The following is a 13288-nucleotide window of genomic DNA, read 5'->3' as shown; positions in this document are numbered from 1 at the left end:
TGTTAATCATATGTTTATTATAAAAATATTATTTAATTTCAAATGTTAAATTAAATCTAAATTATATTTAAAGAAGTTTAAAGTAATTTAACTTATATCAAGAAAATCTTTAATTATTTAAATTAATATCTAATTTTCGGAATTAATTTTTATATAAAAGAAAATGTATTTTTTAAAATAATATCGCAACAAAATAGGATAATCTTAAAACAGTTTTCAAATAATTATTTTTAAATAAAACTTTGGGAATGTTTGGATGCAAGTACTAAAAGTGCTTCTGTTTTAATATAATAGATATATTTGTTATCATCGAATGTGGCCTAGGAGAAACACCATAATTAGATGCACAAAATAAATAGTGGCTTTTATATCGATCTTCAGATAGACCACTCAACCAATACAAGTACAAATTATTAATTTTATGTCTTTTTTGTGTATATTATATTTATAACTGTACTTAGGTTAATATGTTAAGATCTCTTAGATCTTTTTGGTACGTTGAAATCCAAGATTCAATTACTTTAATTTCTTTCTCTCGTTGCATCACCAACCACTCCGGATCTTCTTTGCTCTTCAGGCTAATGTCTTGACAATGTGAACCTGCTCATATGTTATAAGTTTATCGAAATTATGCGAGAGTTCATCTCTTAAACGATTTGTCGAATAAAATGCTTAATTAAAACTGAAAATTTTACCATTTTTTGTCGTGATGGCAACTACACTATCTGATATATCCTCCAAAACTCTGAAAATATATGAAAAGTTTTTAAACCTATACAAACAGTTATGAACAAATTGTTCTGTTTTAACTACCCGCCGACGCTGTAAGGATCTGACAATCCATTAGAGGATATAATGTTGCTCCCAAATCTTCGGAGAACTAACTTGATATCCTGCACAATATATAACATTTGACACTAAGTTCTAGCTAATTAATTTTAGAAAGAATTAAAAATATAGGAAAAAAAACTTAACTATTGTGTACTTAATATTTATATAAAATAATTTGTCCCCTTAAGACTTCTACAAATATTTTAACCTCTTCTATCTTTTTAATTTAAATTTAACCATAAAAATATAAAATTTAGAATACAAAATTTAAACATAGTAAATTAAATTCTTAAAAAGTAAAAAAAAATATTTACACTTACATTATCCTTTGTAGAAGCCGCCTCCTACCATCATCATCTTCTTCATCGTGAAAAAAAAAAGTTCAGGGATTCTGTTCGCCGGTATTCTGTTCGCCGGAACTTATTCTCTATCTCCGGTAAGTCTAAATAAACCGCCGTCCTCCTCTTCTCTTGTCTGCTTACTCTTTATTTGCAATTTCGTTTTAATAGATTGTGATGTTAGGGTTTGTTTAATCCCAAATCGATTTGGGTTTTCTGTGTGTAGGGATAGTGATTCTCAGGCTTAAAGAACTCCATCGCTGCTGTCTCATCTGATAATCTGAAGGTAATGTGTCTCTTGACAGTGTTCTATTGGTCATAAATTGCAGAATCTAAATTTCGAAATTGTTTAAAATTTGTTTTCTTCTTCTCTTTGTTAGCTTCCCATGATTTTTTGTGATTCAATTTCGAATTTTACATGAGAGATTTTGTAGTTGTGGATCCTTGAACTGAATATTTTTTTCTTTTCTCTGCTGCAATAGCTTCTAAGGCGAGTTCTGTTTGCTTTGATTGTAGACTTATGTTTTACTGATAAGCTCTAGGTAATTGAATTGAGTTTTAAGAGTGGTCGAACTTTGATTGGTTTTTTCTCTCTCTATCTCCCTCCCTTGCTCTTGCAAATCTCCGGCTCTTTGAGCCAATCGAGTTTATGAGTTTTCGTGGCTTTGTGTTTAGTTAACGTTCCGGTCTCAAGATCTCCTCCATCATCGCTTACCCTCCTCCGGTTTCTTAGGGTTTCTTTTGCACAGCTTCTTTGAATTGGGATTCCTCTCAATCTTTATCCATATTGGTTTCTTGTAAGTTCGTTTCTTTGTCGTCAATTTCTTCTGGATTTGATTTATTTTTTGTTTCCTTGTCCATGGAATTTCGTGGTTTGGATTTGTCTGTTACTGATCTCTGATTGTATAGAGATCGATCCCTTTGCCTTTCATTCTGTGAAAAAATCTTTTCTGTTTAGGAAACTGATCTTCGTGTTTGTGCAACCTGTCTTATCTCTTTTACATCCTCTGTTCTGTCTCTTCTTTGATCTTCTGGTGTACTCTGTGACATAATGGGGTTGTGTGCTTATGTGAGAGAATGTGTTTGTGACTTTGTGTGCTTACGCTAGATTCAAAATGAGTTTGAAATCATATGTGATCTTTTGTTTTATTTTGCGAGCATTCTAATTCCATTCTTATTACAACTTTAAAAACTTACAAATCCTTTTGTTTTATTCGTTTTGATCCTTGTTTCGGTTTGTCTACTTTTCCTCTGTTGTTTTATTTTTGCACTCTCGTTTTTATGGTTTATGTCATCATTGTCTTTGAGTGCTTGAGAAATAGGAGCAACATGATTTGATATTTTTTGGACAATGTATGCTTTGACTCTCTCTCTGCTGTCGCCGCCGATTATTAAATAAACTAAACTCTGCTTAACACGGTGTTTGTTTATGTGCTCTATTAATAAAACGAAACTCATCATGACTTTTACTTCATTCTGTTTTTTTTGGTTCAACAAAAAGTTTAATGCATTCTGTTTTTTCCTTTTGATTTGATAAAGCAAATTTATAAGCAGCATCGGAAGTATGAGCAAACAAAATTCAACGTAGATTAGTTAGATAACCTTTTGTTTCATGATGAAAAACGTTGAACATAGTTAATTACCTTTCTTTTATCATTGTCTTTGATTGCTACTCATTAATCTCGTTTATGTGATGTTGTATGTATGAAGATAGCTACTCATTTCCGTAATCTTTTATTTCTTATTCGCAGGATTGGATATGGACTTGCCTAAACGATTTTTTACGCCAGGAAGTGTACCGGAAATTGATAAAATTAACAACCGCTGCACATTGTCGATTCTTAGCCTCGTTAAGCAGTACCTGGAAGCAGAGTATAAGATAGTTTTGCAAGATCCAGTTTTTGGGTCGATTGTGAAGATGCATGAAAATGGTCTTGGGTATTCGGCGAGGCTGATCCACAGCATTCTCTGCAAACAGCTTATGACAGACAAGAAGCACGAACTGTGGTTCATTTTCGGACAGAGACCTGTTCGATTCTCCATGCAAGAGTATTATGCAGTTACTGATTTCAGGTTCCGGGAGACGAAGAACGAGAACTGGGATACATGGGAGAAAGATGGTGGATTCTGGAGCAATCTGTTAGAGAGTAATGCAGGAATAACCCTGAAGATGATAAAGGATGTTCACATCAAGACTGCTAACAAATGGAGTCGCGATGATAGGTTGAGGTTGGTCTACGTGTGTATTATTGCGGGTTTGGTTATGGCGCAGAGTATTTACATTCATATCCCGCACAAATATATTATGTTGGTGATGGATTTGGAGAGGCTGCATAGATACCCATGGGGTCTTAAGTCATTCGACTTTCTGGTGGCAAACATTAACAAGAGTAGTGCGGGGCTGCGAGAAGGGAAGTCATATACTCTGGATGGATTTTCTCTAGCTCTTCAGATCTGGTTAATGGAAGCAATGCCTGTTTTGGGGACAATGATGAGCACAAAAGTAAAAGATGCGCCAGTTACCATTCATAGATGCACTAATTGGAGTGGATTTAGTGCTTTATCATTCGGAGATATTTCCCGGCTAGAAAGCACCTTCAGAAATATTGTGAGTATTGTATTTATTAAATTCATTTGTTTGGTTGATTTACTTATATTTACACCATCTCCATAGTGGTCTAACTTTATTTTTTTTAACAAATTATAACAGGATGACATATACCCGTTTATCTCTTGTACTGGGGATTTCGACGTTGTTGATTCCGCCGAATATGTTAGAGATGATGAGATGACAGATGGGAGAGTAGATTGCTTGAAAAACATGATCAGCCATGGAAAAGATTGGAGTACACATGTTTGGGAAATTGATGGAGCTGGTAGCACATCTTGTACAGCTCGTGCGGAAACATTGGCCACCAATGGCGATACCGCATGCGAAGCCCGTTTACTTTAAGCTGAGACACCGATTTGCGTAGCAGGTTACATCTTTGTTTAAAACTCTATCTAGTGCCTTTGAGGTTGATTTGTTATATTTTTTGTTGATTCTTTTTTCTTCCAAATGCAGGTGACGAATCTGTTCCAAACCGCGGCAAAAAAAGGGTGCGTGATCCTGGTTCAGAAGCACGAAAAAAATAGATGTTGTGGGAACGAGCTGTAACAAAGGAAAGTCATATCGATGATGGTTTACAATCCTTTATTCGAGATTTGTTTCAGAGTGCACTCAAACCTTTGGAAGAGAAGATCGATAATCTTCAAGGGAAAACTGAGGGTTTAGAGACTTCTGTTGCTGCGTTGACAATCAAGATAGGAGAACCGGCTCCAAGTGCCCCACCCATCAATGCAACAAGATCAGAGGAACCATCTACAAGTGCTTTACCCACCAATCCCAAAACTGTTCCGCTTCCAAAAACGGTACGAAAGACAAGAAACTCTAAGCGATGATTTACTAGTCTACCGAATATAATTCTGGTTTTGAGATTTCCTTTGTATTGTTATATCTATAACTGAACAATTATTTAAAATGTAATATCTATGTTGTCTTGTAAAAGTTGTATGTGACATATTGTATTTATGTTTTGTAAAATATTTGGTTATGTGTTATTTTTGTCTGTTTTTTGTTGTTGATTAGGTCGAATTTTTGTTTGTATTGACAGACCGTTATAAACGATGGGCCTTTGGCGGATCTCCATGATGTCCAGTTGACTCAGTTATCAGACATTGATTTAGGATTGGGTACCCAAGAGTTCCTTGAAAAGACGTCATGCCATCTATCTCAAGATTCGTTTGTTAACGGGTTTGATCTAACACCGGCTTCGCAGCGAGTAGAACATACACTGCCGGTACCCACCGTCAAGAAGTCGTCGACTTCTAGGAGAAAAAAATTCAAAATACCCTCATTTCCAAATAATGAGATGATCTTGATTACAGTTTAGTTTTTGTTCCTGAATCACGCTTCGAGAAACTACAACAGTGGTTAATGGATCAATCAAAGTAAGTATTTTTTTTTTTACATAACGTTGAGTAATAGTGTTCTGAAATTCACTTGAATTAAAAGAAAATTGAGAGATTTTTTAACAATTTTTCAGTTCATTGTTACGACCGTGTGGTTTTTGTGGATTGTTATTTCGCTGTCGTACTCGAGGGTGCTTACAAAAAATTGTTGGAGGGTAAAAGGACCTTTGAATTCAACAAATGGCTCTTACATTACGGCATCGGGGAGTAACCATCCCATGGGAGAACAAAGAAGATTTTCGACGTTGATGTCGACAGACTTTACGCACCGGTTAACATGAATGGTAATCATTAGATCTCTTTGTGCGTAAATTTTGTTCAAAAAACTGTTGAAGTCTTTGATTGTAATGGATTCAAGTATGGAAAGTTGGTAGAAGCATTCTCAGTTCTCATGGCTCGACTAGTGAAGGAAGTGCAGTCTCCTAAGAACAAGAAACAGTTGAATGTGAAGCCCTATGGGATCCAATATGCTTAGGTGAAACGGGGAAGTAATAAAACTCAATGTGATTGTGGAGTGTATGCTTTGAAATACATTGAGTGTCACGCACGCGGGCTGGACTTGTCTTTGATGCATGATGACAACATTAACACTGCTCGTATGAAGATAGCATGTGATCTTTTTGATGCTGCAAACGATCCTGTCTTCATTGACCGAATGTCTAGGTATGAAACTACTTGCTTGATTTGTTTTTTGTTTTTGTTTAACTTATTTGTGGAATTCCTCATATGACCAAGTATAACAGTTGTTACGCTTCTTATATGACCTAGGTATGAATCTATCAGCTGGGAAACGGAGGAGATTGACCTTGATCCAGATCTCTGAGAAACTACTTCGTATTATTTGTTTTTTTCCGTTAACTTACTTTATGATGTACGACATTTTTATATAACTTTTTACATGTTTTCTGCTATATCTATGACATTAGTTTGATAAATGAGGAACGTTAAGCAAGTTGAAAATGCAGCAAAATAGTAAATCAATCACGGCTGAAACATATCACACCACGTTGTTGGTTTAAAAACAACTCTACCTAAGGACCCGAGTTCGAACCCCACCGTATGGTGGGTTGGTTTTTTAATTAAAAATCATTTCAAGCTAACCTTAAATAAATTTATCTATACACATATATTGACTTCCGATTTAGCATTACTGGTTTCGCATTCACATCTCACTTCATAAAGGATCAGTGTTTGATCCCTGGTGAGAGCTTAATTTTTTTTTTCTTTAAGATTTACATCGCAATTGCAGATAGGTTCGTCGACAAGTATAAAAACCCAGCGAATTTGGGGAACCCTATTCCGTCAAAATTCTACAAAAATCTATTTTTGACTCAATCTCGCATAACTTTTAGCAGCTGCATTGCAAATAGAATTCTAAAAAAAAACAATGTCAACCAGTTCAAACAACTAGAGAAAAGAAATGCAAACACGTCCAAAAACTAAAAAGAGATGTCTAGATAGGCATGTCACATGTCCCTCTCTTGTGTCCTTCCAAACCACAACGACTACACTTATGTTTTTTAGTCTGCTGTGATCCCTGTGAATTACGTATTACGTCTTCCACCGTCTCATATCTTCGCTTGCGTCGTCTACCAGCTGCTCTCCGTGTTTCTGGTGCAAGAACTTTGAAATTTTTAATGTCCAATGGGACGACCCATGCATCCTCGGGAACGGCTATTGGATTAATGCTTTTTTCGTAAGCTATTCTCCATACGGCAGTGGTATACCTAGAATGCAATGTATTTTCAATGTAAGAGAAAAAAATCGAATATTGTAAAAGGAGATTAAGATTGCTATAGTAAACCTTGCATCAGTAAGTGTGTGTGGTTCCTTGTTCACCGAAAAACCAGCTTTGATGGCATGTCTGCAAGGGATTTTTAACAGTGTGTACTTCCCACAAGTACACGTCCTTAGCTCCAAGTCAACTACACAATCGAAATTGTCTCCTCTAACCAAAAATCGATTCAAGCTAACTGGATGAACCCGAAGTGATTTACCCTTCTCAATCCTCCTGTCAATTTTTTTTCGATCTCAATAGTTAATGGGGCATTATGCTTTGAGCTTACTCTTCTTCGATCATAAAACCATTTGGTTAACATTTCTCTGATGCTGTCCAACAAAGGAATGACAGGAAACTCTCTGGGTGCTAACAGAACAGAATTCAGCGACTCAGCTGGGTTAGTGGTTCGAATGTCATATCTGAATCCAGAAAACTTACATCGCGCCCACTTTTCCACACCAGCCTCCATCAAGTATTTTGCAACGAGCGGACTAATGTTGCGAATATCATTGAATCGCCTCTCAAATTCAGAAACCCTATATTCTTTAGACGCTTTTTCAATTAAACCAACCAAACCCTTTGTCTTGAAATAGGATGCCACATTACTCAACAAATGATGTATGCAAATTCCATGTGAAGAGTGCGGATAAACTCTAGCAAGTGCTTTAGTAACAGACAAATTTCTATCTGACACAAAAGCTACACCTTGCCCATCAGCTATAACGACCAATAGCTGCCTGAAAACCACTCCCAAGACCGATCATTCTCAGAATCAACAACCCCAAATGCTATTGGATACAAGCTGGAGTCACCATCTAAAGCTGTAGCAACAAGAAGCACACCTTTGTATTTGTTTTTCAAAAATGTGCCATCAACAACAATAACCCTACACATGGCTCTATAGAAACCTCTAATCGACTGGCCAAAAGCAATAAATATATATTTGAATCTATTATCGGAATCAGTTTCGAAATGAGTATGTGTACCCGGATTAGCTTGTTTCAACATGTGCAAATATTTGGGAATTTTGCCATAACCTTTTTCTGGAATTCCTCTAGCAACACTAACTGCATATTCATGCGCATCCCAAGCATGTTGGTAGGAGATCTCGCATCCATACTCACGTCGCATAAATTCCATGATTTCCCAAGGTATTGGCCCTTCTTTAACACCTTCAAACCTATGCATAATCTGTAGTCCAATTGTTTTCGCTGAAGCTGTTCTACCGATTTTTGTTTTTTTCGATGGAGCACATGTATGTTTAGCAACATACTTGTTTATTTTGAAATAGTTTGAGCCTTCTAAACATTCTGCACGAACGCTCCAGTTGCACACTCTATCTTTGCAGCGTACTGACCAGAATTTTTTTGTAGATTTCTTCACATCATAATCAAAGTTGTGCTGCATTGCACATATTTCCAATGTCGCTTTCAAATAGTTTTTTCTTTTGAAAAGTTGCCCCTTCTTGACAGCGTCTACCAACCAACACCAAGATTCTGAGTGAATTTTTTCTTCCTCCTCACCAAACAAAATATCTTCACCATCCTCGCCAAGACCTTCTAGCTTACGAGTTCCTGTTGTGCAGCCATCATTTTGCCGCTGTAAGACTAAAGCTTCAGTTTTTTCCTGCTGTTTCTCATCGCTGCCTGAGTCAGATGGCTCTTTATTCAAATCAATGTTGACGTTCTAATTGCAGATGGACCTGTCAGTGTCACACAGAGCCGAACAGAAGGGTTTTTTTTTGCATATCCAACAAAAATTTTAACTTGACGGTCATTTGTGATAATGACTGGAGGAAACCCTGATTTATCAGTCAAATCACTATGTAGATAACTGATTTGAACATGTTGATCGACGATACCATAGTCCTCCTGCACCATCATTTTTAACTCCTCAAAACTTGTACTCGATTCCAGAGTTATCAATCTTCCTCCTTTCTCTTCATCGACAATAAAATCCCACTCTCTCTTCAAACCAGAAGTCCATAATCCACATGTTACGTAGGTTTGTAACATATTTTAAGGTAGTTGGTACAAAAAAACAAGGAGAAGACGTAAAAATTATGAAGAAAACGTGAAAGTTTGTAGGTTGAAGGAGGAGAAAAAACGCTAAGTTGAGGAGGAGAAGAAAAAAAATGGCGATAGAATTTTGTAAATTGAAAAAAAAAGATTTAAAAAAATTAATTATGAAATGAAATATTATGAAAAGGAAAGTAATATATTCTCTAGATCTGCTCCTAGATTTTCGGAAATTCATTTAACTGAATTGTAGAATAGGTATTCTATAATTGTAGAACAAATGGTTTCCGTAGAAATAAAATTCTACTAAATTGTAGAACAAAGAGTTTCCGTAGAAATGCAATTCTACTAAGATGTAGAGCAAATAGTGAACTATTGAAATATAATTCTACTAAACTGTAGAACAATGGAAAATTTATAGAATACGGTTTCAGTAGAACATAGAAGAAATGTAGAAAACTAATTCTATATTTTTAGTAGAAAACTAATGAAATAGTAGAAAGCCTATTCTATAATTTATAGATTTATAGAATGCATTGTCTACTAATTCGGAAAATATTTGTAAATCAAATGTTTTAATTTTTTTTTAAAAAATATTATGTTACGGAATGTCTTTGTAATTCCCTTTTTGATTTTTCCAAAATTTTTCAGACTATAAAACTATTTTTTTTAATTTTCGTAATTCTATAAAAAGATATTTATATTCAAAAGTGGCCAAATTTAAAAAAGTCTTAAGGGGACAATAATACAGTTTTTTGTCCTATAAATATAATTGCCCCTAAATATAATTGCCCCTTAATTTTAAGAAGCCCTTCAACATTATCATTCAAGATAATGGATATTCAAAAAGCAATATGAAAATTTACGATCTTTTTTCGTTTTCTTATCTAAACACTAAAGAGTGTAACTATGCGAGGGATTCCAGAGTTTATAAATTATCACACATTGATTTAATAAGATTACAAAAATTATATAAATTATGATTATCACACATTGATTTAATAAGATAAATTATCACACATTGATTTAATAAGATAATTGAAAATTGGAAATAGCACAACTATTTCTTACAACTATTATATAATTTATAATAAAACCAAATTAATATAATTTTTGTAATTTTATGAATTTTTTTATAAAAAAAAATCTCCTAAAAAAGTTTAGATAAATCTCACTTTGCACAGGGCACAAGTTACAACCTAATTTATTAATTAATATATGGAAGATTTGGTTCCATGATGTTATAATTTAATATTTTGTAATCTGTGATATTATAGACATCGATACACAATCACCCACATGTAGAAAAACCTATAGTAGTAATTGTTTTTTTTTTTGTTTTGATTCTATTATTGGTTTCCAATGAAATTTTATCACACCGTCTATATATTTAGTTTTTCAAATTTGTATTTATATAATATTACTATTCTTATATTTATTTTTTTTTAAATCTTGAAAGATTTATTTTATATCTATCTTTTTAATTATATTTGATTTTTATTTTCTTTTTTCAAAACGCTTTTATTATTTTATCCAACTGAAAAATGCTTCTTACATGTATAAAAAAATCTGATTGATTGACTAACACCTGTTGCGATCATATTAATTACTCATTTTGAGAAATTAACTTTACATAATAAGATATACCTGAATGCCAAAGTACGTCATGATCCAATGTGGTCGAGGAGGGACACCATAATAAGATTGACACCCCTCAATGAAACTGCTCATATTATATGGCGCTGGTTGGAACATCGTGTCTTGTTTGTCATATCCTATCGGCATCACTATCTCAGTGCAGCTCTATATAACGATCATTTCATGTAATTTGATTCATATAAGATTAGACGAATTAAAAATCAAGTACAATACGTTAAGTATATGTTCTATTGAGTTTTCAACGAAAACATGCCTGCCAGCTCCATGCGATGTGATTGTTTTTTTCATTCCATGCGATGTTATTTTTTGTGGGTTGCAAAAGCATATTGGTACCGTAGCAAGTTTGGTTGCGTTTCAAAGCGACAACGCCTGCGAAAATCCGATCAAGTAAATCATTTTTCCGGTTTGGTGGGTCTGCATTGATTGCGTTGCACATGTTAGTCACCCAATCCCGATTGTATTGAACAGCTTCCGCGTATATTGTACCCAAGAAGTCTTTGATATCGGAGCTTTCGTTCAATGGACTGAAAAAATATTGTTAAGGAAGAAACTAAGTATAAAGCATAAATTATTTTAACTTTAACAAAAACAAAAAACACAATTAAGATATATCTCCTTACCTGCATGTTTTGAATTTTTGGCTGAGGATTAAGAGACCATTGGGTTTGGCAGCAACTCTATCGATTTCTTTCCAAGATTTACGAATTGTGTTATAACATCTCTCACTCGTTTCCTTGTGGAATATATATAACGAAAGATGTAATAATATTAGTTAGACTTGTTAGCCATGTAACAACAGACGTTATTGAAGAACGGAATAATTGAAATGGAATAATTGTGATAGAAAACAAAAACTCTTATGTATGATTGATATGGTCTAATAGTAATAGTTGAAAAAGTAACGGATCGGATTTACCTTGATAACCTTGGTTACAATATAATAATAACCAAATTTAGGACGAGTATCTTCGAAGTAGAGAAGAGGAGCTGAAGATGCTAATGCTCCAAGTGCTATGTGCGGATATTTTAGCCTGAACCATGCCGCTAACACTTTGTGTATCATGAAATATAAAAGAAAATGATTATTCCAATTGCTTTTTATTAATACAGTGCAATATAATATCATCAAGAGTAAGCGAGATCATGAGTAAGATACACATATAATCCACTCCAAACATGATTTCCATCAACTAATCGTAGTACAATGTTCAAGGCTATGATTTCCATCTTTAAATACGATGATGACAAATTTGGTATTTTATATGTATTTTTGTAAAATTCTATATTATTTAGTATGATTGGGTATATATAGACTACATCAAAGATTAGATCATTAGAACAGAAAAACAACTGAAGAACTGATAGGTTCGGTACCGAATGGGTTTTCAACTGTTACGGATCGGAACAACTCATAACCGAATATGAACTGAAAACCAAAAACTGAAAACCTCGGTTTGGTTGATATTCAAAGGCCTATAATATATTTAATGGTTAACATGGACTTACTTCCACCATATGATCCTCCTATGACAATGATAGGGCTATGTTTGGTTGAGTACTTTTCCTTAATGTGCAAGAGAATTGCCGCATAGTCTGCTAGGGCTTGTGCCGAGTTCAAATATCCCAAGGTACTCGCGTTCTTCAATGCTTCTTCTGCCGATCCAAATGGCATCGATTTCCCATAATACCTATGCTGCATTATATATCGTAATATGCATTTACAAACAAACAATGGAAATGATAAATCTAACCGCAAACTTATATATAGACATACACACCTCTATGTACACGAGAAGCGCTTTTAAACGAGGACCGTTGTCACCAAGAAAACCGACGACAGCCAAATCGTGATCTAACGACGCTTCCTCTCCAAGAAACGCTAAGATTGGTGCGTTGGCTTTAGCACCAGCCCAATGCTTGAAATCAATAGCGTATCTTTGTTGAAAGGTCATGTAGCTTTTCGGTGTGAATGTGAAATGATCGAGATCTTGATTAAAGTAAAAGATTTCATGATCAGATTTATCTACCTTTTGCGTCAGTGCATCATGTGCATTCTTTAGCTGTGTTGGGGAAAACCCAAAACGAGGGATTTTGGAGTGTGCAAGAGAGATGGAATAAGATGACGATGTTGAGAATACTAATAGAACGAGAATTGCAAACATAAGACACATGTTTGAGAGTGTTTTGTTACCAACAAAAAAAAGATGGAATTCCCTAGGTCATACACCTTTATATAGATAGCAAAAGTTATAATGCACTTTATTATATACTAGATGAGGCCTTTTGTGCAAATTGTTTTCTATATAATTCAATTTTATACTCTGAATAGTTTTTAAAAAATATTTTTGTAATGAAATAATGTATAATAATTGCTAATTAAAGTTTTTTTTCTAAATGTAATATTTTCAAAATTTTTATGATTGAAAATAAAAACATTTATAGTAAGAAATATTGCAAAATCTCAAATAGATTTTGTTATAAATATATATAGATTGCTAATTATTAATAATATATAAAAATTAATATCATAATAATTAAAAATAAACTAGCTAACGGGTCCGCACCGTGTGCGGACTACAAACACTTCATAAATATGAATGTTAAAATTTCAAGTACTTTTATTTAATATTATATTTATATTTTGTTATAAT

The 13288-nt window shown here is 34.1% G+C and overlaps 1 protein-coding gene across 1 annotated transcript; it reads right to left on the bottom strand.

Moving 5' to 3' along the window:
- Nucleotides 1-457: 457 nt before the first annotated feature.
- Nucleotides 458-12808, bottom strand: LOC18025409 (lysosomal Pro-X carboxypeptidase). Its single transcript, XM_006408634.2, has 9 exons — nt 12416-12808; nt 12144-12330; nt 11554-11687; nt 11258-11370; nt 10891-11161; nt 10626-10781; nt 814-893; nt 696-745; nt 458-600 (listed from the first exon to the last, which is right to left on the bottom strand). The coding sequence occupies exons 1-9, from the start codon at nt 12806-12808 to the stop codon at nt 458-460; spliced, it is 1527 nt and encodes a 508-aa protein (XP_006408697.2).
- Between the last annotated feature and the right edge of the window lie 480 nt (nt 12809-13288).

The sequence above is a fragment of the Eutrema salsugineum genome, unplaced genomic scaffold (assembly GCF_000478725.1).
Source record: "Eutrema salsugineum unplaced genomic scaffold, Eutsalg1_0 scaffold_12, whole genome shotgun sequence".
Classification (NCBI taxonomy): Eukaryota; Viridiplantae; Streptophyta; class Magnoliopsida; order Brassicales; family Brassicaceae; genus Eutrema; species Eutrema salsugineum.
Note: the sequence above shows the minus strand (reverse complement) of the source record. Positions and strands in the feature narration are given on the sequence as shown.